Source organism: Clytia hemisphaerica, unplaced genomic scaffold (genome assembly GCF_902728285.1).
Source record: "Clytia hemisphaerica strain Z4C2 unplaced genomic scaffold, Clytia hemisphaerica genome assembly, whole genome shotgun sequence".
NCBI classification, from domain to species: domain Eukaryota; kingdom Metazoa; phylum Cnidaria; class Hydrozoa; order Leptothecata; family Clytiidae; genus Clytia; species Clytia hemisphaerica.
This window is the reverse complement of record NW_027103414.1, coordinates 2,437,353-2,462,466: the sequence shown is the minus strand read 5'-3', so window position 1 is coordinate 2,462,466 and position 25,114 is coordinate 2,437,353. Positions and strand designations below refer to the sequence as shown.

At 33.0% G+C, this 25,114-nt stretch overlaps 1 protein-coding gene across 6 annotated transcripts in view; it reads right to left on the bottom strand.

The window, feature by feature from the left end:
• The window catches only part of LOC136797582 (uncharacterized protein MAL13P1.304-like), a 44,595-nt gene that overhangs the window by 4,237 nt on the left and 15,244 nt on the right, over positions 1-25,114 (bottom strand). The window contains exon 1 of one of the 6 annotated variants that reach the window (XM_067054171.1): positions 23,374-23,572. The exons of 2 other annotated variants lie outside the window; for them this stretch is intronic. In XM_067054171.1, coding sequence (XP_066910272.1) covers positions 23,374-23,424 — 51 coding nt within the window. In that variant the 5' untranslated portion in view covers positions 23,425-23,572. Of the gene's footprint in view, positions 1-897; positions 1,209-11,194; positions 11,384-20,151; positions 20,191-23,373; positions 23,573-25,114 lie in introns of those variants that run through there. 3 more of the 6 variants (XM_067054173.1, XM_067054169.1, XM_067054170.1) reach the window with 3 other exon arrangements.

The window sequence follows — 25,114 nt, the reverse complement described above, 5'->3', positions numbered from 1 at the left end:
TATTTGGATATTCTTACAAAAAAAATTATCAAAGTCCCAAAAGATATATTAGCATTACAGAGACAGATATGGTGAAACCAATAAAGAGTAAAGTATAGAGTAATTCACATTTTGATTCACATTATGGTTATAGAAAACAAGATATTGAAACAAACTTAAATAGAAAGTACATGAAAAAAGTTTCGCCATCTTGAGTAAGAAAGAAATGATATTACGTAAACATAACATCGTCAATACAAACTACACAGTCATGTGAAACTTAGATATTATGAAACTTTTTTGCTGATTCAGCATATTTTTGCAAGAAGGTTGGATAGAATTCAGCTTGACATTATGTACAAGTTGGGAAAGCATGAAGATTCGGAACCCGAGATTTAAAAATCTTTGAAACCTTTTAATGTTGTTTGTGGACGTTAAATGGACGTTTCCTTGACGTTATGTATCATTTGGGAATACAGATGAATATACACATCACAAACACATGACAATAAACTCCCGGGGGGGGGGGGTACTAGGGCAAGATGGGTTACGGGGATGCTCCGCTGGTCAGGGTACCTTTTCTAACCTCCACGAGTCCCAGGTAGGGTCGCAAAAACACCAAAATAGAAAATTCAATCCCTCGTAGGGTGCCTTTTTTTGGAAAATTTGGAGAAAAAGTAGAAAATTTGAGAAAACTTTGGAATTTCAGTCCCATTCAGGGTCACTTTTTTCGCAAATTTCGAGTCCCACGTAGGGTCCATTTTTCGAACCTCAGCGGAGCACCCCCGTCGGTCGACAAGGGTAGTACCCCCCCCCGGGAATAAACTCTTCAGACATTCGAAAAGTATCAAAATTCTTGAAAACTATATGAAAACTAAAAAAAGTAAAACAATTTTTATCGCGCATGCGTACTCTTACCATATCTCCTTCACTGTGAGTACGTTTCATGTTTCCCGTATTTTCAAGTTCTTTTGGAATTTCACCGATACTTGCGTGCCGGCATCGTTGTTTAGCGTGCATTTCTAGAAACCTCTCGATTGCCATTTTCACAAAGACTTAGTCAAAATTTTAGTAAAGCTATATAAAAACGACCCTCTGGTCTAAATTTCCAAATAAAATTTATTGGAAGTCAAAGAGCTTGTCTTTATCAAAAAACTTCTTGTCATCAATGTCAATCGTGTGTTGGTTTTTCATAGACTGATTTAGTAATGTCCTATTTCTTTTCCTTCAGAGTTTTTATATACAATCTTTTTGCTGTGTTATTGAAAAACCAGGGAATTTCCATCATATTCATTCACGTGAAAGACAGTTTGACGTCAGAGGCTATTCAACTTTTGCGTTCACTTCACAGCGGCTAGCTTAGAAACATAATATTTAAAAGTATTCGAGAAATGTTCTTATAAACAATGATTACATAAGAATATGCAACCATCAGCATTTGTTTTACGAGAAACATATTTGATTGAGGGCAAGCTGCTTCACGTTAAAATTTCACAGATGGAGACCATGTAAAAAACTCATATAAACTCAACTATCTCCAAAATCCTAGCTATTTAAGTTTAAGGATAGTACTCCAAAAATTGAACGTCAAGCGATTTAAAGCATTTTTCTCGTTCTTATAGAAAAAATATAATATTAGAAAAAAAAACTTTGATCAAAAGCGCTTAGAAACCGTTTATCTTAAGCGGTTAACCTAAACATATAAATCAATGAATAAAATGAATTCAAAAGGTTATAACTGAATAATCAATTATGTTTCCATGCCGATAAAATAATACATTAATTATTGAGCCTAATTTTCCTTTAAGAAAAGGGTTTCTATATTTACTTTATATATATAATATAACCGTTCTTTCTTTAGCCTCTGTGGGTTTTGGGCTTTAATTGTATGTGAATATTTATAAAAAAATATCGATTCAAAGATTATTCAGAACGCCGATAGATTTGGTTAGTAATGACGTCAAACTAGCCGGGGAGTCGGTTACATTTATATAGTACACTTAAGTCATAGTCTAAATAAGTTTTCCTCTCTTTTATAAGCATACTATAAGGTATTTAAAATAGCATGAAATGTACGCGGTTCTATTCACGGTATGAAAATTCTTTTCCCAAGCATTACGAAATATTACCTATTTTTAGAGCGCATTCTAATCGCGGCGTGATGTCCTTTGCAAGTTTATGCTAACCTAGCTAGATACACTATTCTTGACGTCACGAAGTACATCCTGGTGACGCAATGTGGGAAAAGATTGCAAAATGATTTTAGTTTAATAGTTCAAAAAATGCTGAGTATGGGATAAACAAAACACATACCATGCCGTATTGATAGCCGGTATGGAATATTTATAGTTAAATTTTGAACTCAAACAGTGGAACTGGAAGATTTTTGAATGCAATTGACGTCAATTCAGCTGTAGGAGGCAGCAAGAATATTTCTGATTCAAGTATTAGGATGCCTAAAATCTAAATTTTTTGAACTTTAAGAAGTCTTTGAAGCTCCTGACGTCAATCAAGGCTGAGGGTAAGTCCCAGGTAATATGAATATACGCTTAGGTTTGCTTAAAATAGCTTTGATCAGCGGATAAGTAAGCAGGAGTTAAAATTTTCCGAATATTTTCTCGAACTATTGACGTTAAACCATTGTTAGCTTTAAGCTCAAGGAATTATTTAAACATTTAAGTTGTCAAGGTACTGTTCCTGCAAACGTCATAGTTAATGTCTAGGTTTTTGAACGAGACAAAACATTTTGCAGCTCAAAATTCAAAAATTTCAGAAACCCTACATTAGCATGCTAAATTTAGGTTGAATTTGGATCCTAACATAAGAATATCGTACGAATATTTTAAGATGATTTTCCCAAAAAAGTTAAAAGAACATCTATGATGAAATGGAAAAAACACCATTCTAATCTTATAAATAAGAAAGCAGGTAAATGACTAAGGCCGAAAATTTATTAATTTAATTTTCTTAATTTTACAAATTTTAATTCTGAAATAGAATTTCCTACATTAAAAAGAAATTTGTAACTGATTTTGACTACTTCTATAAACTTTAGATTAATGAAAAGAAAAAGGGACTGTGGTTTTCCTAGTACACCAATCCCTTGGTTTTTAAGCTAAGGGGACACGGAAACAATTTTTGTGCAATTGCAACAAAAACAAATTGTCGCAATCGCAATGAAATTTTACACCGTGTCGTATAGGGCTAGCACACGAAACAAAATCATAAAAATGAAATCAAACAACTCCACCATTTTGAACTCATGTCTTGCGTGTTAAAAATGAGAAGATTATGTCATAATTTGTTTTGAGTTGTATAAAAGAATTTGATTGGCTAAATGAAAAAAAATGTTTCAAGGAATCTTCTCAAGGAGAGGGGACACGAGGGTTTTTGTATGATTCTCATTTGCAACATGAAAATTTTGTTGCAGAAACAAAAATAAAATTCAAATCGATTTGAATTTTATTTTTGTTTCAGCAACAAAAACTTTGAGCGAAAAAAGTTGCCAATCAAAGAGATTTAACGTGGGGACACATTGAAACACATTTATGCGATTGCAACAAAAAAATGTTTTTGTTGCAATCGCATAAAAATTGTTTCCGTGTCCCCGTAGCTTTACCGAAGAAAGGGGGAAACAAATAAAAATATTCTTACCATTGCACTCTGAGGATGTGATGGATGATAACTTTGCAGATTGCGCGAAAGAGATCATGCACTTATAGTAAAATTTCATTATGTTGCATAACTAGTTTACATGAAACAAAACAATATTCCTTTTCCTTGTCGTGAAAATAAAACCCAATTTTATTATCCAGGATTTAGAAGCATTTAAACTCGAACAGATTGTTAAAAATTGTTTTGCAATACATAACCAATTGTTTAAAAGACAATAGACTTTTGTTTCAACAATCCAATCGAAAATGGAATAGCGATTTTTACAGGGTATAGTAAGGTTTAGTGATAGCAATACAGGATAAACTTGGTCTGTATTTGAAACTGAAGACTTTTTGTTTTTTCCTTATTTTCGGTAAAAAAAAGAAACAATCCTAAACTATAACATTTTCTTGCATATCCGCAAAGTCAAGATGGTCCATACATCCCTAGCACAAAATGATAGAGGAATTGAACAAAAATATTTTGAAGCAGTGAAGAAAAAGAGCCTTTAAAAGGATGTAAGGTTACTTTTTGAGTTAGAAAAACAAGTTCTATTCAACACAAAGGGATATAAGATGTCAGGAGAAGACAGTGAAAATTTTTTTTCGTTGAAAAACACAACATAACAATCGATATAGATCTTTAAGTTGACAGCGCAGTGACGTCTTATCATGGTAACAGATGTCCCGTTACATAAAATAAAATTTGAAAACTAAAAGCTAATTGGTTAGATTAAACAATAAACTCTTTGTTTTCTTTATTATAATGTACCAATTGAATTCAACTTCAAAGGTTTATTAAACTTAACTATTTTTAATATGCCCCTGAAGTAGAAACCGTAATGAAGTTCGAAAATAAGTTTAAACCTACGCCTCAAAGGCTTAATACTGAGATGGATACACGTTCTTTTATAATAAGAAGATGAAACTTCGAGGCTGAAAATTTAAGAACAGTTTAAGGCTTTATATACTTAGGAACATGCATTTCTTTTGGAAATTACACTAAAAATACTCAAGAAATGCTCAAAATAAGAACATTTTAAGAACAATTTCAACTCAAAAACTTAAAAACACCATAAAGATTTTACCGAATTTTGACATCCAAAGTCCATTCGTAGATCAAGAGCTAGGTTTCTCTTGTTGTTTTTTCATATTTGGTTCCAAGAAAAAACTTATTTGGTTCCAAGAAAAAACTTAATTTTTTCCTTTTACATGGCAACATATGTGTCACTCAATCGCGTACCCAGAGCCACTTTCACTCCTTTTTACTGACGGAAGTTTTAATATAAACAAGAATAATTAAAAGTGACCAATACCATGGGACTGGATCTTAGTTTGAAGGTTTTTTCTGCCATGATGACAAATAGATTTGTTGCCTACACCCTGTCGATCACAGTCCCGGTTGATTATCTTTCCCATAACCGGGATAATGATTTCTATCAAAATCCCAATAGGGGTAAAAATTCTATTATTCCAAATTTTCCAGTGTGTTGGAGGCCCAACCGGGTTCATGACACAGGGGTGAAATCCTCTAAGCCTCGTACTCCCCCCCACTGATTTCCGTTATATCATTATCATAAGAATACGTCAATAATGTCGGGACATAAATCATTTCAATGGTAGGGGTTTAATTGGTTTTTTGTTTAAATCTTATTTACTTTATCTTTAAGTTATCATCGAAGTTAGAATCAAAATTTATCTTAAAAAATTAATTAAATCCATTTACAAAGTGATGTCACTTGAAAGCTTAATGACCTAATAAAATCAATAAGTTTCAACAACATTGAATGAAATGAATTCAAAAACCAATTGCATAATCAATCTAACTTCCCTGGAATTGGACCTATATATGAGCCTTATGAAGCATAAAGCTAATCAAAACCATAATTAGACAAAATATCCTATAATTTAATTCTGGTTACATTGCAATTGCCTAGATATGTCTAATATTTCTAGCAAATTTTAACCCAAATGTCAAAGTATAAAGCAGTTAACAATCCTCACCATTTCCATATTCAAACTCCAAATAATACTTCTTGATGCAAAGAACCAAGCAATTCCTGATCCACTTTATTTCTTAGGAAATATATAACTGCAGCTTAGATTTTCACTTTGAAATTGATTTGTTCTGTTGAAGAAAAATTTTCGTGTAATGATTTGCTTATCTGTTGTATATGTACAAGGAATTGCAATTAAAGATTTATAATTTAACAAACATTATGTATAGATGATGTCACATCAATAAATGACGCCGTCATAACAAACACAAAAGACCGATGTCATTTTTGAATTCGACGTCGCTGTCGTTATTATAGCAACCGTGTCACCATACAGTTTTGCAATGTATAGAACGTCAATTTATAACGTCATTTTTTTACAATAGACGAAATTTCTCTGTTGGATTTTTTCAAACACTTTCTTTAAGATGACTGATTTCAGTCTCCCACATACAAACAGTGAACACCTATAAAGTCAAATGACAAATCATGTGTCGTATTTTTCACGAATAAAGGCCAAAATAACCTTAGTCATTTCAAAATTTCAAAAACTTTCAAAAGCCAAGAAGAAAAACACGTAAAGTCTGTCTCAAAATAATTTGCAGCTGGAGAAAAAAATGGCTGTAACTTTTGATAGAATTCGAATCAAGTTGCGATTTTGTGCTCGTTAAAAAGATATTCGTGAGTGGAATATTATCAAGTAAAAAAATTGAGAAAAAAAAGGAAAATGAAAGAATGAAAAATGAAGAAGAATAAAATCAACTTTTTGTAGAAATGTGGTATTATTACCATTTTCACAGGAGTGACTCTTCAATCTTAGATCATCATCACTGTGAAAAATTTTTCAAAAATATTCCTTTAATCAAAAGATATCAAACAAAGTTTATTGCTGGTTGATCGACAAAAGGCTGTTTTTTGTCTTTTTTTAACGTTTTTTACTACTTTATAGAGTCAACCAGCAATAAACTTTGTTTGATATCTTTTGATTGAATGAATATTTTTGATAAATTTTTTGACAGTGATGATGATCTAAGATTGAAGAATCACTCCTGTGAAAATGTTTATTATACCACATTTCTACAAAAAGTTGATTTTTTTCTTCTTCATTTCTCAAATTTTTTACTTGATAATATTCCACTCACGAATATCTTTTTAACGAGCACAAAATTGCAACTTGATTCGAAATCTATCAAAAGTTACAGCCATTTTTGTCTCCAGCTGCAAATTATTTTGAGACAGACTTTAGTTATAAAGTCATGCCTTACTAAATTCGTCAAGATCGTTTAGAACCTCGAGGTATTTTTTTCGCAATATAATGAAAAAGAGGTGTTAAAAACTGTACGAAAACTTCATTTCAGTTTTTGCTGGACCGTTTACTCCGTGCATTGCCAGGACTGAGTAGTCAGAAACCCCAACTTGAATCAATCTTAACATTCAACGCTTTTTATAAACCGTCCAGAGCTTTTTTATTGCACTCTGAATCTCAAATAAGAAATTGGCGGTGTACTACAACGCTTCTTGCCGAATAGCTATAACAGTAGTATAAAAAGCGAAACGAAATCAAACCAATTGATTAACTGTTTGATATGATGATGTTTTGAGATGATAATGCATTTCGAGAAAAAAGAAACTTCAAATCGTTTTCATCTCATTATGATGTGATAGGCAAATTAACCGAAAACCTCAAAATAATGGTTAAGCAAGACTTTTAATTATTTGTTAGAAAAAGAAACAGTCTCTAGAAGTTGAATGATATCAATAGGTCGCAATAGGTCAGAAAATACGGGAACCTTTTCTTAGTAAATCTGTTTAGAATGCCCTAAAACCTGTAAAAAACCTAAAATCCATTTAAATCTTGTACCAGTAAAAGACTTCTGTTCTTTTCTGTTTCAATTAGACCTTGTTTTGAAATTTAAAACTTTCATACAGTTTGTATTCCTACACCAAATTACGATCAATAGTTTATGAAAGTAGGTTTATAAAAACCGCAGTGTTGCTACTAAAGAGAACAGTGTAGATTTGCTGATGACGTTTCTAATAACCATATCAATTTGCAGTTGTTATTTATAAATGGCCCACACTCTTTATGCAATATTTTTTTGAAATCCTGAAATAAAGGTAAAAACGTTGATAAATGACGCATGGAATTTCGGTCTACTTCCAATTGAAAACTTAAAATAGTGCAAATTAGTGTGAACTCACTCCTTTTTATAAGAACCAGTAAAGTTTTGATGAGACTCGGCTGTTCTTATCTTTTGGCACTTTCAGCCTCAAATCGTTCTTATCATGTTCTTATCTCTAGGGTCAATTGAGGTATTTTAGGCCTTACTTATACCCCTTATATCATTTCAACCATAAACTGCTTGAAATTTAATAATTCCAGGCTCAGCATTGTTTTTAAATTGTTCTTTTTTTTGACGATTTTGATTTTCATTGTTCTTATAAAATAAAAAAGAGCGCAATAAATCTTGATAATCAAGGGTTGACCGTCTTTGACGTATACCCGATACAGAATAAATAAAGATGTTAGATTATTTTGGTTTTCTCCTTTTAACATGCTCTAACATCCCCTAAAGTGACCCACAGCAAGAAACAAAATTCTCAGAAACAATTATTATTTCAAAATCTTTATTTCTAATTTCCTCAGGAAATACATCAAACCAAAGCAAAAAATAATGTCTTTCTCTAAATAATGTCATGCCTTACACTTATACCGTAAAATAATGTAATATTATATCATTTATAATATCATGTTATTCAAGAATGGGGACTCAAGCGAGCAAGGATAAATTACTTAAACAAACAAACAAGTTATGAATTACCTTTGTCACTGAAATTATGTCATAAAAGTATCAAAAAGTGAGTTCAATCGAAGTCCTGGGTCATTTAAAAAAACTCAAATGGATAGTTTTCGAATATCAAGTCACATTCTCACAGTGTAACTATAGACTTTGAGTCTAAGATTCGACAATACCAACTTTAAGCGGTAAATGCGTATGAAAAAAAAAATGAAAAAACTAGTGCACATTCATCCAAGCTCATAGAAAGTACAATTTTTGTAGTAAGGTTGATATAGGTTATTTATCATCCAATTAATATGAATAATCAGCAAAAGCCAAAAGGAAAATGTATTTTGTTTAAATGTAATTATGGAAATGAGAATAACAGGTACGGAAAAATCCGGGAACTAGATTTGATTCAAAAACGCTTGCTCACACTTTTGAATTTAACACTAACAATGTGGGATGTTGAAATTAAAAGGAAATACTTCATACATATCCATATATGGTGTATTTTTATAAAACGGTATAGGAAATTGGTTCTTGCTGTGAAAATATATTACTCCTACAAAGTGATAAAGCCTGTCATCAATTTGAGTTTCAATTTTTATCGAGAACGATCAGTGCTTTGAATCATCTCATATCCGTTATTTCAGTGATTTTTATTTAAGCTGCCGTTAGATACTCTTAACCTGCACATTCTCTTAGGATTCAACTTCCATTAGACTATCATCTGGTGGCACATAACGTTTCTTTCTTAATGTCTACCGGGTGCGCCACAAAAAAGTTTCTCACTTTGAAACTGATTTTCTCGAAATCGGAAAAATTTTAAAAGAATCATTTCAGCTCCATTGGAAAGAAGAAAGATAAACTTAAATTTTGATGGGTCATTTGATAAATTCGGTTCATTAGATCAAAAGTTATGCTTAATTGAATAAAAGAGTTGCTTTCAGAAAATCGACCTATCAAAATTTTATTTTAAAACTAGCAATCGCAATAGGCTTTACATGATTAAGAACATTTTTCAGTAATTAAACACATAAATTTTGAAACTGATGGATCAAAAGGGTTTAGAATCTTCATCAAAATCATTTTAATTTACTTTTAAAGAGATTTTCTTTAGATTTTTGGTTGTGGACTGGATAAAGTCTATGTAAGGCTGGGTGTACCCCGAAACCCATATTTGATGTATTTTTCTGAATTTTACAAGATTTTTTGGCTCGTTTCGACGAATTTTTTTCCTTTTAATGTAATTCAACCTTCCTTTCATTTTTGATGACTAAAACGAAAATACTGATGTATCAAAAAATTACGCTTCTGTTTAATTTGATAGGTCGATTTTTAACGTTTTTGAGCACTTTCAGAAAGTAACTTTTTTATTCAATTGAACATAACTTTTGATCTAATGAACCAAATTCAATAAATGACCCATCAAAATTTAAGTTTACTTTTCTTCTTTCCAATGGTATAGGAATGGTTCTTTATAAATTTCTAGATTTCGAGAAAATTAGTCTTAAAGAGAGAAACCTTTTTGTGGCGCACCCGGTATCTAACGTTATTTGAATGCTGTGAATGTCAGATGGTCGTTCGTTTAACGTCTTGTGCCTAATGGGTACCATGAATATTAAGGATTCAGAAGTTCAGAGCTAGCCTACATAATATTGACTAGGAGAAATCATTTCAACGTATTCAAAAATGCTTGTGTATAAGAAAAAGCTTTGCTCCTACCCAGCTCTGACACACGACGTTGCTTCAACGTTTATCTAACGTTCACAACGTCCATATAGAGTTATATGAACGTTAAAACAACGTTGTGTGCCAGCTGGGTACCCTCTCCTACGGCGTTCAGTTGAAACATCAAAGAGGCTTTATGATTTATCAACTTTTGAACAGTGAAGCAATATAATGCGTCAATCTCTCATATTTTTTGCGCATGAAATGACTAAGCCGCTTCTGAAACGCGTAAGTAAAAGATAGATAGCAGTTCAGAGAAAAATGTCAAAAAAGGCCAATTGGCAAGTGTTTTTTGTATATAATGATGTATATATCACTCACTGAGGTCAATAGAAATATTATAAAGCTCAAAGATATATACTTGTCCGTTCGTCAAGAAAGGTCCTTTGATAGAGATTATGATTTTCTTATCTTCATAAAAACTGCAAAATTTTGCAATGACGTATTCAATTTGGTTGGTTGATTAGATACTTTCATAAAATGAGGGAAAGTTAAGATTTTCATTTGAAATTGTACCAAGAAAAACTTTGTGCTAATTTTCATGGAAACAAAAGACAGAGCTTTATACAAAATCAAAATCACAAAAAAGAAATTATGAATAATATCCCCCCAAATTGTGTTAAAGATACAAACAAATAAAATAACGAAAATCTTACAAGAAATTCCCATGGGAAAAGTATTTGAATTTGCGTCAGCGACTAAAATTCTCTAACCCAATCATTTGGAATTGAAAATCCATTAGTTTTTGAAAATCCTATAGGCAAGTCGAGAGGTAAGTGATATAGTTTCCAGCGTTACAGACTTTTCATCAAGTTTATATTGAATTATATTGGTCACAGGCACGACGGAAGCTTTTCATATCTGATACAGCGAAGGAGGAAATTTAAGCGATTTTATAGCGATTTTACCGACGAAGAGGACAATAATTTAGAGTTTTTTTTTGAAAATCTGGTAAGGTGGCCACCATACCTGTCGTACACGTTGCGTCGTGTCTGGGTCAACCATGTATAAATAGTTTTCAAGCCTCCAATCAATCAAAGCTCATACGTACCTTTGCGCTATCACTGTAAGTTCTCTTAACCAATCGTGTTGAGGCGATATCGTCACGTGACAAATTTTCGGATTCACCGCCAACGCTAGCGTAGCGGAACGTGTGCCCGTACGGAGTTAACAATGAATCTTCAAGTAACATTTTGTTTTCATACGAAGTAAATTTCAAATTGCAAATTTTTGTTTTTTTAAAGCTACAGTTAAAAAGAGGGAAAAAATTATAATGAGCTCATTTCTAACTATCCATAGTGGGTATGACTTCAAAACTACAAATACAATCTAAGTGATTTACAACTTGAAATCAAGATCAAGTTGTCCAAAAAAACAACAAAAAATTTCTTCATGATTCGAAAAAAACTCAAGGCATTCAACAAGGGTGAAACTAATCGTCCAATTAGCATATGCAATAGATATAGGTAAAGTGAATCTTTATCTCGGCCCCTAGAACGCCCTCTCATCAGAAAGGGTATATAACTATCTATTAGCGAAAAACAGTTTACAATTAATTTTATGAAGATCACGTTTAAAGTGATAATAAATGCCAATTTCTCATTTCAAATTGACGTATTGACGTCGTAGTAATTGATTTATGGCGCCCTAGAGAACATGCTAAAATTAGCGGGGAAAACTTCCAAGAATTCGAGAAAGAAATATAGGTCGTTCTCTTGAAAATCCAAATACTAAGATAAAATTGCTAACCTTTCTAACTATTTTGTACAACTTAAACTCTCGCTCGATTATGTCGGCGCAAGAACAGTGAAAACCGAAAAAATAAATGACATGACTTCGTAACTTAACTCCTCCAAAGACGTCAGAACGTTCCAAAAAGAAATCCCAAACAACACACTATTGATGCGATGCCCCCTGTTGAGAGAATTGTATTGTATTACAGTATCTACACCCACGTAAACATGCAACGAGAATTAAGCTACCAAGAAAGTTACAATCTGTCTGTGCAAAAAACAGGCAAAAATACAAAAAAAAGGAGGTCTCATGATTGCCGTTTGACGTCAAAGACATTCTACTCGATGCATTAAAGTAGCGATTCTTTTAGTTTAAGAGGTGGTACTCTATGATCAGACAGACAGATTTTAAAAATCGAACTGTTTCTTTTGAGAGGGTACTTGACATATATATTCAGGTTTAAAAATCTTTTCTTGCATCTCCACTTACAACGAAAAGAAACTAAGAAAAGCATTTCTAACAGATTTGGGTCTAGGCTTGTTGTGGTGAAACGCTTCCGGTGTATTCCGCAAGAACTGTCAATAAAGTTTTCTTTGGCAGATTCCTGCCACAAAATGATATGATACTAATAATAAAAACTCAACAAGAGAAACTAATGACCCATAAACCACTATTATCTCAGTGAGGTTGTAACTTGTCTACGCGTTAAATTTTTCATTGCCAGTATGTCCGTAAACACAGCGGAAAGATCTTGACAATTCGCAAGAAAAGCTTCCCCGGGAATGAGAAAGTCTAGCCAGCCTACAAATGCATGAAAAAAAAATACATTACTTAATATCTACTCTCGGTTTGCAAAATATATAAAGCAAAAAGATCTCGTCTAGGGGTTTAGGAACAAGTCAATAAAAATGATTTTAATTTGCTGGTGAATAAGTCTTTCTAAACTAAATGAAAAAGGAGGCTAAAAATTATGAATGATAAAAACATAGACGAATAATAAACCTTTCCCGTCAATAAGTCTCTTTCAACCGAGATAGTATTAATTAAAAATTATCCCCTAACTATTTTAGTTGGTCCCTAAAAATAATCAACTCCTAAATAACAAGGCTATCATTTAAATTTATCTATTTTCCATTTTTCGAAACGTTCATCCTTATCAGTTAGTTAGTATAATCCTAATAGTTTAAACCAATCAGGAGCCGGGAAGTCAATTTCAATTTGTTATGTAAAGGAAGCTGATAACTCAGATAACGAGCAAGAGATTCTATCAACTACTTGCTGTAAGAACTGGGCATGATATAACCATGAAATTATGAAAAAAGGTTGGAATGGGCGTCTACGAAAAACAATTTTAAAAACTCGCGTGTTTCAAAATGTTACAAAATCTAAGCATAATAAAGATAATTAGTTAAGCCTTCCAACGAAAAAAGCAAAAAAATAGCCCTAACCAGGCATCACACTGAAATCTTAATGATGCTAAAAAATTTTTGGAATAACGCTGAAAAAAGCTTCAATTATCCCGTCACGTAATCCGGTGGGGGCTCATTAGTACCCCTATCAATGGGAATCGTACCCTTTAAAAAGAACTATACAAACACCCATCAAAATGTTTAATTTAGAGTTCAGTGGATGCATAAAACAAATTTCAAGATCTTTCATACGAGTGAGGAATTACAGCGGAAGAAATCATACATTGTCATCATGTAGAGGGGCTGAAAGCTATACAACACCAAACAATTGAATCCTCCAAATCCCCAGCCATAAGAAACATGAGAATGTCAACCCCATCGAGTTTCATTCCTGTGCTTTTATCCCCATTGGCTGAACAAATCTTACTAGGTCTGTGAGAAGGAAGTGTGCTATGCTACTATTATGTTGTTCTTCAATTTCCTCAATTTCTTCTAAACCACTGCACTCGAACAAATCAGATTAATTTTTTTCCATTTACTAGACTATGACTATATAGCTTAAGCTAAGTAAACAGCAGACTGTTCCCAGCTGGCACACAACGTTGTTTCAACGTTCATCTAACGTTAAATGGACGTTGTGAACGTTAGAAAACGTTAAAACAACGTTGTGTGCCAGCTGGGTTAACTCGTCCGCGATTGTGAACTAATACAAACCAAGCGACAAACAAAACTGAAAATCTCATAGAAGACAAGCCCAAGCTTTCGAAACACATTATTAGTTCCCCAGTAAGAAGACAGAACCTAAATATCACGTACTAATAAAAATAGAGAAAAGGGGACCAAAATTAGAAAGGTTTTCAGGAGTATTTTATTTGGAAAAAAGATATTTTCCCCTATCTGTTTATTATTTGATGACGAAGTCTTTCTGTCTTATCTAAAAAATTCATAATACCCTTCTCATATCTCAAAAACTTTCATTAATATCCTACTACCCTCAATGTATTTAGATTTTCAATTATTAATATCAAGCTATACACGTAACTCATATAGTCTTTCAAGAAAATATGACGTTCTTAACCCGGCGCTAAAACTTCGGGAGAATCATGATCTAGAAATGTTGTTAAGGTTCATCAGTTTATGCCAAGAAAAATTATTAATGTGACTACCATAAAGTTCAGGTCTATACAACTATCTTTATCTGACCAAAGACGTGGTGCAGCTTTCTCAAAAACATACTGACTTGACCTAAATACCTATAACTACAGTGGACTAATACAAAGCTGTTTAACCAGGCATTCAAGACTGTGCAACATACCAAAGTTATCCTCGAATGAGAGGGAAAATACACTTTTTCAGTCGTAGTCGCGCGGACTGGCGCGTGCTATTTGATTACTTAATTACCCCCTAAACTAAATCCAATTTTTTTGACACCTTTTTCCTTTCGTATTTATGAAGGCAAAAAAGACTGATACGTCGAGTTTAGGGTGATAAACAGACAAAACAGTGCCCGCGGCGGCTACGGTCGAAAACATGTATTCTGATCTGCATTTAAACTATTCTATATAGTCTAAGACAAATCACTATCTCAGAAATAAGCCCAAAGAAGCCGAAGAAAATTCGCAAACATGCTTTTGGCCGAAAACAGTTTAAAGCCGGTAGAGTTTGCCAGTTTCTTCGAAACTCTCCTGCCGATTTTTTTTTCGTATACTATCACTGTAACGGACGATAACATCGTCTATATTCTGATCTGCATTTCGAAACATTCACTTCGTATCTAACAAAACAAATTAACAGCACGAGGCTTTACATAACGAACGAACGACAACAACAAAAATGAATCTGTTATTTCTTGATGCCAATGATTCTGGATCACATACACTTTTCCTCTTTTCATTTGAAATTAATTACACTGATGATGGTGGTGAAATGAAAGAAAGAGAAAAATTTGTCTTTTTATCTCTTGTTCAGCGTCATAAACTTTGAAGATGTACGTATTGACGTATACATATACGGAGAAAGGACGTTCTCTTTGAATGCATACGTTCATATTCCAGCTCCGTTCGACCATTGACAGAAAAAAAACGCATTAAAATAATATTTCCTCATAATTTCATCTTGAAAAAAAAAACCAGGAAAAAAAATATTTTTCTCGTTACTTTTTTATTAACTAACATTTTTTGTGAGAGAGATTCATCTATCAAAGCGCACATACACAAAATAAGAAAAATTTCCATAACTGTGTAATTCAACAATTGATCCAACTCTCTTCTCCTCTCTCCTACTTGAAAACTAGAGGAAACGTCAAAACACTTGATAATGATGACGTCATCTAAACCAAAGAAACTTGAACAAAAAAAACCGTGAGTTGGACTGCATTATCACATAAGAACAAAAGAAGAAAAGAAGAAAAACTTTGGGAAAAGCAAAGTGGACATTAATGTCGATATACACTTTTTTTTATAAGAACAATTTTATAAGAACAACGAGGCTCAAAAATGCCAATAAATAAGAACAATTTAAGAACAGTGGAGAGGCTAAAGTTAGAGAGTTATAGCAAAAAGAATCCTGGTTTCTAATAAAATCCTCTAAATAGTAAAGTAAATAGCCAAAACTTGTTTTTTACCTTAGAAAAAATAAGAACAAAATAAGAACAATTCAAGGCTCAAAGTGCCAAAAAAATAAGAACAGCCGAGCCTCAGCAAAAATTTACTGGTTCTTATAAAAAAAAATTGTAGCTTTTTCGTTAAATTCCCGTAGATCTCTCATACACGTTTTTTTTTTATAAGAACAAACTATATAAGAACACAAGGCTTCGAGGCCCAAAAATTTAAGAACATTCTAAGAAGATTCTAAGGCTTTTGAGACTTAAAGACATGCATTTTCTTAAGAGATTACATCAAAATGCCCAGAAAATGCTGAAAATAAGAACATTTTAAGAACATTTTTAGGCTTCAAATCCAAAAAACTAAGAACATCCGAAGGCTTCGAAAATTTTTGACGTTCTTATAAAAAAAAAACGTGTATGACTGTTAGTTAATACGCATGATGTAATTCGCACGGAAGAATCCAAAAAGCCTGATGTTTGATTGAATATATGTCATTCACCAGGCTTTTTATGTGCGAACTCCACATGAAAGTAAAGATGACTAATACTACGAATGAAGCAGATTTAAACCAATTTAAAAAAAAAATGGAAGATGAGTAACACAGGGGTAACACAATATGAAGCTCTCTTTGTTAATCAGGATGATGACAATGAAAAGAGGAATCGGTGAAGTGAAGAATCAAATGAAATGATGACATTGGAAGAATTACAAAATAAGAATTGCAACAGAATAGAAATTCGAATCCGAAGAAGCAATAATTTTGTCTTTCTTTTGTCTTCCTTGTGGTATATTAATACATTGTACAGGTTCTGAGTGTGTCTTTTGATAGGAATAACTCTGGATATAATGCTGTTTGTTCACCCAATCACTGCAATAACGAAGATGATGGCAATCGCTGTTAATGTTGAAGATATAGAAGAAAGCAATTTTGATGATAAATAGTTACTTGTATAAATTCAATTTGAATTCTAGTTTAGTCTACATTAAAATCTTGATACTAATTAAAAGATATAAAACCACCATTACACACACAAGTGTAAAAATGACTTTGCTACAGTTAAATTTTTCTTTATAAAGACCTCCTATGAAAGTTTAAGCTTCGTTTTCACAGCACCTATAATTATGTAACACTGTGGGTACTTAAGTATGACATTTTGTTGTTACTCCGCCCTAACGTGTTGTTCCTACACGCCCTCAGTGACATTTCACAGTTGGTAGCCAGTAATGGTTTCAAAGATAGCATAGAATACCAGACTTTCATTTCTTAATGAAAAATGTCACACCAGACATTACTTGAAACATTCTTAAAATTTCTACCGAGAAATTGCTATTATTTTTTAACTTTTTTTCCAATCCGTAAAGGCCTGTTTTCACCGCTTGCGCGATCGATTAAAACAAGCCTGAACAAAATCCGAGTACGAGTCAAGATTGCGTAAACCATCTCGATATAAAAGCAATAACACACTGTACTGGCTAAAGAGCTGGTATATGCTGACACAGAATACATGTTTTCTTAAGCCTTTGACGTCATTTCTTACGAACTGGGATAACAGAAATGAAAATTAAAAGTAAAAGCATTTCCTGAAGATTATTAATATTATCTTGTGATACATGTAACATGCAATGTGAATGTGACAATGGTTTATTGATGGATTAATCAGGGATGCACTGTTAATGACATGCTTCACGTAGGCTGGTTCACTTTCATTTACGTATCTGGTCGTTATAGGTCCCAAGAAAGAAGAAAACAAGTTGATAAAAGGTATAGTGAGCTTTAAAGGTTTAATGCAGTGCCGTAGGAAGCATTTTCTTATTGGGGGGCTAAAGTTTAGTGACACCGCGAGGGCCAACCATGGTTTGGCCCGAGGGGGCAAATTTTGAAAATTTAAGCTCTAGATTGCTTGAAAATGCACTCAAAACAAAATGCTTTCAAGAAAAAACAAGAAAAACTTTGCATTTTGCAAAATAACCATTTTTGAAAAAAAATTATTGCCCCCCCCAGTTGCTACGGCACTGTAATGTCACTCATACTCCCGAAAACATGGCATTAACAAGTTTACTTTTCAACACGTGACGACTAGTGACGTCTTGGCACAGTCCTTTCTTGTAACACGCACGCCGGTAATAGCTGAGCACGCTGTTCTGCAAAGTTGAGAGTTTTTCATACGTATAAAACCAACAAGAATAATTCTTATCGGGGATTACGCAAGCCTTTTCTTTGAAAATTAAAACCCTGCTGGAAGTATGTTGTATAAAAATTCTCTTTGTGATTATGGTGAAATGTTCGATTCGAAAGTAAGCTAAGTTTATTTCCCTCTAAAGAAGGTATATGGTGTGAGTGGTCGATGTAGTAATTTAGATATAGAAATTACTAACTTAAAAGATTTCTATCCCCAATTTTAACCTTTGCAAGTAGTAATTAGCCTATGAAGTTATACAACAGGTGATTTAAAAAGACATAGGTAATTTACATAAGGAATAAAATGGAAAAAGAAAATTAGTAAACCCATCAGAGTTAATTCTAAGATTAATTCATCTAAAACCAGATCTATATTTTAAGCTTATTAATGGTATCTACTTTCTATTTCGGGCTTAAAATTGTATTTCCCAAAATCTTTTTTATTTGAAGTGAGTTTTTTCACCATTTTTTCTTTCTCACGACAATTATTTCTAATTTTAAACTTGGCAATATCCGAGTATCGCTAACCTGAGATCAGATTGTGAATGTTTTCTGCCCACCACGCTGAAGCTCTAAAGAGATGGGTGAGAACCAAACAATCTGACAAATTTGCAAGGACCGCGCTCATCTAATAGGACTGGGAATGACAACAAAGTTCCATGATTTTTTTTTTGAAATAGGGTGCCGTATCAGGAAAATTAAGTTTTCAACTTTCCGGCGCACAACAAGATTTTTGTTGTAGAATTTGCCGCGGGAGGACTATTTTCCTCAGATGGTTAATTCTCAATTACTCTCAATCATCACGCATTACTTACATTTTAAACTCCCAAAAAACTGTACTGGCCAGAGTTATAACCAAACATGGAGAAAAATGAAATTTACTAAAATTTATTGACGTCAATGGATTCTGATTCTGAAAATCTTAACAGTGAAAATGTCGGAACAACAAATTTTCTCTCTACCAGATGTACGTGGTTTTTTAAGTCGAAAAGATATTTAGAATGAGTCATAAATTACTTGAAAATAACAAAATCAAAATAAGTCCTGGACCTGAAAAAACATAACAAATTCATCTAAAATCCCGGAAAACCGATTCTTTAATGAATCTGAAAGTTTATATAAGAATGGTCATAAGGAAGAATTGAAAATTTCGGAGAATACACGTTTTTAATAAGAACGAACTATATAAGAACATAAGACTTCGAAAGGAAAATAATTATTAAAAACAAGTTAAGAACATTTTAAGGCTTTGAGGACTCTAAAACACCCGATTTCTCAGGAAAACGGTCAAAAATACCCACAAAATGGTGAAAACAAAATTATGTTAAGAACATTTTTAGGCTTAAAACTCAAAAAGTTAAGAACAACCGAAGGCTTCTATATTTTAGGATGTTCTTATAAAAATACGTGTATTTTCAAGTTCTACAATACACGCTTTTTTTTTATAAGAATGGTGTTTTTTCATTTCATCATGGATATTCTTAACTTTTTGGCGAAAATCATCCAAAAATATTCTTACGGTATTCTTAGGTTAAGATCGAAATTGGCAATCTACAGGTTAAAATACATTAAAAATGGCATTCTTAGGTTCAGTTGCTAAATTCCATGATGGTGATATTCTTACCATATTCTTAATTTTTTGGCTTTCATCATGGACATTCTTATAAAGTGTATTCTTATAAAAAAAGCGTGTATCTTTGCAATGGTGTATAGCGTAACCTCCAAAAAGGTGTATTGGAGTATGATAAAAGGTAAAGTGAAAATAAAAGAGAACTGAAGATGCATAATAGGTTTAAACGAGTCAAACATACAGGAGACCCGTCCTTTTATTTTCAATAAAATTTACAGTGAGAAATTCGAATTTAGCGCTGTCCTCCCTTTCTAGAATAAAAACCAAATTTTGGAACTTGCGCGTTCTCTAAGAAAGTGTGACAAGTAAAAATAACAAAATTTGATTGGCTATGTTTTCAACCGTCATTAGGATCTGGGAAATTCAAACTCTCACCCCAAACCATGCTATATATTTTGCCATCAGTATATAAAATAAGAAATTATAGCATGGATCTCCAGGCTAACATACCTCATCCAAATGAACAAGAGACATATTCCAGCTGAATGTTGAAAACCTAAATACTGGCGGCTGGCATTTACGATAAATAAAGGTAAAATAACTCTGAGACTCTGCTCAATGAAAATATAGTGCTGTGTTTCAATGGCGTTTCAATAATCTTCATAGAATCTAAATTATTCATGCATGAAAATCGAAAATATGACGTCACAGAATTTTAAAACAAAGAATACGTAAAAATGCTATTGTTCTAATACGATAATTCAGTATGGAATAAAATAATAAGCAAAATGATGACGTAATATTGATAGCGTGCATTATGGGTATGCGTCTTTCAATACTCATACAATCACGGCACCGAAATTTATTTACTAGACAAGAACTAGAAGTATAAATAGTACTCTTGGTAAGCTGGAAATCATTCTCAGGTCCTAAAATCCATTAGCTCTTTATGCTTAAAAAAAGGCAAAATAGGGTACCTTATCGGGGAAAACTTCGTCGGGGAAAATTTTCGTCGGGGAAAATTTTCGTCGGGGAAAAATATTCGTCACTTGCTGGTTTTGATAAAAACATTAAGGCCGGGGAAAATTTTCGTCGGGGAAAAATATTCGTCACTTGGCCGAAATTTTCCCCGATAAGGTATCAAACTCCGAAGAGCATCATTTTAGAGGCTGTAACCTTCGAGGCAGATCTTTTAGTGAAAAATTACTAAATCGCTGAAATCAAGAGGCTTCAAAGTATCAAAGATTACAGATCCCCAAGGATATTTTTCCTTCTTCTTCTTATCCTTCTTCTTCATTTTTAATCTTCATTTTCTAAAAGTCCTTGAGTTCTTTTCCCCTCAAATCATAATGCTCTGAATCATCTTTTCAACGATATATAATATGTAAGAAATGAAGCATTCTTTGGAAAATGGCAAACAAAGCTGGATATTAGCGCACAAACTTAAAGCAACCCTGGAGTTGAAAGCGACCAATGCGTTTGCACCTTTGACCACCAGAGAATGCAATATTGACTACAACTGAAGAAAGGAAGAGAAAATATGAATGTTTGAGAAAAATATAATCAATATTTTGAAGGAAGTGGTTAAAAGTTAGTTGTCCAGACACGATAAAAACAGATTGCAAATTACGCAATTATGGACACAATACACAATCACCTGAACAAACGCCTCCTCGTACTCTAACCTCACAAATTTGGTGTTTGTGTAATGTAAGGGAAGTAGCAATATTTGTTATCAGACTAAAAGGTTCATTCCGTGTCGTTTCTAAGTATCTTCAAAAAATTTTGTTTTGGTTACATTATAGCTTAAAAACGTGAGGATAGACATGTGTGCGTGATTGTATAAGCCATGATTTTAACGAAGAATCTGTGTTTTTTATTTCACTAACAATTTTTCAATTGAGCACATTTTCCATCTACCAAATGCATCATCATATATAGATGATGCTATTGTCCATTAAATGGGTAGTAAGGGCGGGGAAATATAGTATATAGTCTTCGCCCGCTATTGGTGGTATACGGAAAAATAGCGGCGGCAGTTTTGGGTTTAACTCTGTTTTTAGATTTTTTCCAGTCCCCTAAACTCGCCCTAAATTATTACCTATTTATAGTTCCCTATTTTCTCTGTATTGGTATAGTATATAAGAATATCTTGCATTTCATACTTGATCGAGATTTTGGCGGTTAGTTTTAGTCTTTTAGAAGTTTTAAAAATTTAAATCCCTTACTGTCTAAAACTGAAAGGGGTCCCTGAAACTATTGACAAATTGCATTAAATTATGACGTCATTGTAGAACTTTGTTCTGCATGGTATTGTCATTCTTCAGTCAATATGGAAACAAAATTTCGACATTATAATAACTCACTATTTCCTCACCACGATGCTCAAGCATTATGCGTGGGATTGATCGATTCATATGACCTAACTTAATTCAAGGACACTTAATTCAACCAGTTGGAAACCTACTGGAATTTGTATTCTTCACAGGATCTTTCAACCGAACAACTCGGTAGGGAGGGGTAGCCAGGCAAGTGAAGGGGTCAGGTATGTGTCAAACTTAAAGGTCCTTTTAGGAACCTGGAAGTAGCTAAAAGGGTTGAAAATCAGAAAATTAAATCTCAGTCCCATAACTGTAGAGAAATAAGAAAATTTAACTTATTGCCCCTTGAAAGATCGAAATTCAGTCAAATCAGTCCCAGCATAGGTCTTAAAATTCACAACCGAATAAAAGGTCGCTGATGCCCCTTAAATTAATCAAAAGACGTCTATGCAATGTCAATTCAACCTATCCTAATGTTAGATAGACTAACTTTGTTTCTATTAAAGTCACATAACAATACTTAAGAATGCCAAGATAGTGAGGTGCGTCTGTAAAACCTAAATGTTCAAAGGTTTCTTGACCCCTGTTTTTATAAACGTGTACAGTAAAATATTTTGTCTCAGATATATCACATGGTTCTTTGATAAAAATCAGTCGATTATTTTTTAAGCAAGCGAAGACGTGGGAGGTATGAAGATGTACCTTCCAAAATCTGATGCGATTGTTGTTGGCCGAAATCTTCATGGCATTTTTTCAAATTCAATTGATTATAAAATTTTTGAAAAAAAACAAAACAGATTTAATTAATAATTTGGCAAGTCCTTTGCCGATGAAGAAATCTTGTTTGGCATGATGTTCCTGATGAGACAATAACTATAAAGTTAATAACCCTTCATCTTCATCTGGACCATCACTGAATTTTACCAAGTTCCTTGATTTTACCAGATGGAAAAATACACGCTTTTTTTTTTATAAGAATGGTGTAAATCCATTTCACCATGGATATTCTTAACTTTTTTGGGAAAATCATCCTAAAATATTCTTACAACATTCTTAGGTTAGGATCCTAATTGACAATTTATAATTTAAAATGGTCTAAAAATGGCATTCTTAGCTTGAGTAGCAAAATTCTATGATGGTGATATTCTTAGCATATTCTTGATTTTTTGGCCATTTTCATCATGGACATTCTTATAAAGTGTATTCTTATAAAAAAAAAGCGTGTACATAGTTGAAACGGGAAAACAGTTCGATTTTTCGTTCTGATAGGGTCCCAAATTTACCACAAATTCATATCTGACAGGGTCCATTTTTTGAACTCAAGCGGTACTCCAGGTCAGTGCCCCCCCCCCCTCGGGAATCAAGTATCACAAGCAATTTATAGACAAAAATAAAATTTTAAAACTCGTACCTTTTTCCAACCAAAATTGTGAGTGCTCATTTTTCTTTCTCCGGCAGCCATTTTTTATACCAATCAGTATACTATATGAATTCTCAATAAAATACGACCAACTACCAAGGTCTTTCAAATAGGATTAAAATCTAAATTTTGTCCAATTTTGCAATTTGTACTAGATATAGCTCATGAAAATATAACTCGATTAACGGTTTAAGATTTTTATCATTTGAAAATCTGAAATTTCCTTTTTATTACAATATGTAATACCACGCAAAACTTTCGTTTTTACCATATATAAGTTTGCATAACGTTATCATAAATCATATAATTCGTAATATTTTCTTGCGTATTTGATTTTTAAAGAGGCATTAAAAAGTAAATATTGAAATAAAATCAATAACAAAAACCATAAACCATAAACAACACACCGCAATATACAACTCTATAGAGCAGAATAATTGCTTTATTGCTGATAAGATATCTGTTTTTCCATGTATGTCATACTGTAGAAAATTTTACTCTCGACTGAAAATCAATCAATTTCGTAACAGATGAGAAGTTTTGGAGAAAATTGACTTAAACCTATTAAATAATTAAAAAGAAATTATGAGCTATGATTATCGCTATCAAAATGCTTATCAAAATTCGAAACACAAAAGCGTATTTGATGTGTTCTTACTTTCTTTTTGTATCAGCTTTAGAAATCTTAATTGCACCTTTAGAAAAATAATTATAGTAGGTTCTAATGAGGCTATGCTGACCTCATGCATTTAAAATATTGGCCCAAATGCGTACCGTCGCTAAGATTCCACTGGCACTTTTCTACCGGAAAAAGACCAGAACTGCGGGCAGTTGAAGAACGAGCTGAAAAATCCGGGGAAAAAAGCGGAAAGATCCCGGAAAATTCACGAGAATCTTGGAACCTTAGGCTTTTTCGTAAGTGAAAAAAAGATTACCTTTAGAAGAAAGCCATTTCCAATCTTATGCCGGCTATCCCGGGAAAAATAGCGGAAAGATCCCGGAAATGTCAGGAGAATCTTAGTGAGCAAAAGAGAATCTTATGCAAAACGACGGTAGTATTTAGCGTATTAACCTCTGAAATATTATTCAATTTTAACGCTGAAAAATATAGGTACACATTTATCTCAATGCCCATAAAGACGTGAAGTGAAAGTTGAAAGCTTGCTAGTCTGGTTGACCCATTGGGTTTGAAACCCGAAGAGCTAGAAAAGATAAAGCCTTAAGATTTGTAATGCTTCTGAAATGATAGATTGAATCTAGATCGTTTTCACTCGGCACATGTTTTGATTTCTGGTGATTCTTCGCCACGGCATGACGTCAGAACTGGGGTACAACAGAACACTTACTAAAGATTAATTATGTTTTTTCAGTAAATATAATCTTTTAGTGAGTTAAACCATAGTGTTTGTTTTACCCTCGAAATTATTAAAACTTATTGGTTGAAAAAGATGTCACATGACTTTCCGTGGCAAATAATAGATTTACCAAACCGGTGTTTGTATTAAAACTACGCAGGTCACACATTTTGGATGGAAAATAATCTTCATTTCCCATTTAAGAGTTTCATCTCTAGCTCCTTCGCGGCTTTAAACTCAATGGATTGACCATGTGTAATATCACTTGGGTTTTAATCATGAGAACTTTCGATACCATCAAGAATGTTGACAAGTTGTCAGGAAGTTGATATGACAGATTGACCAATCATGAGATTAATATTCAAAACAAAACATTA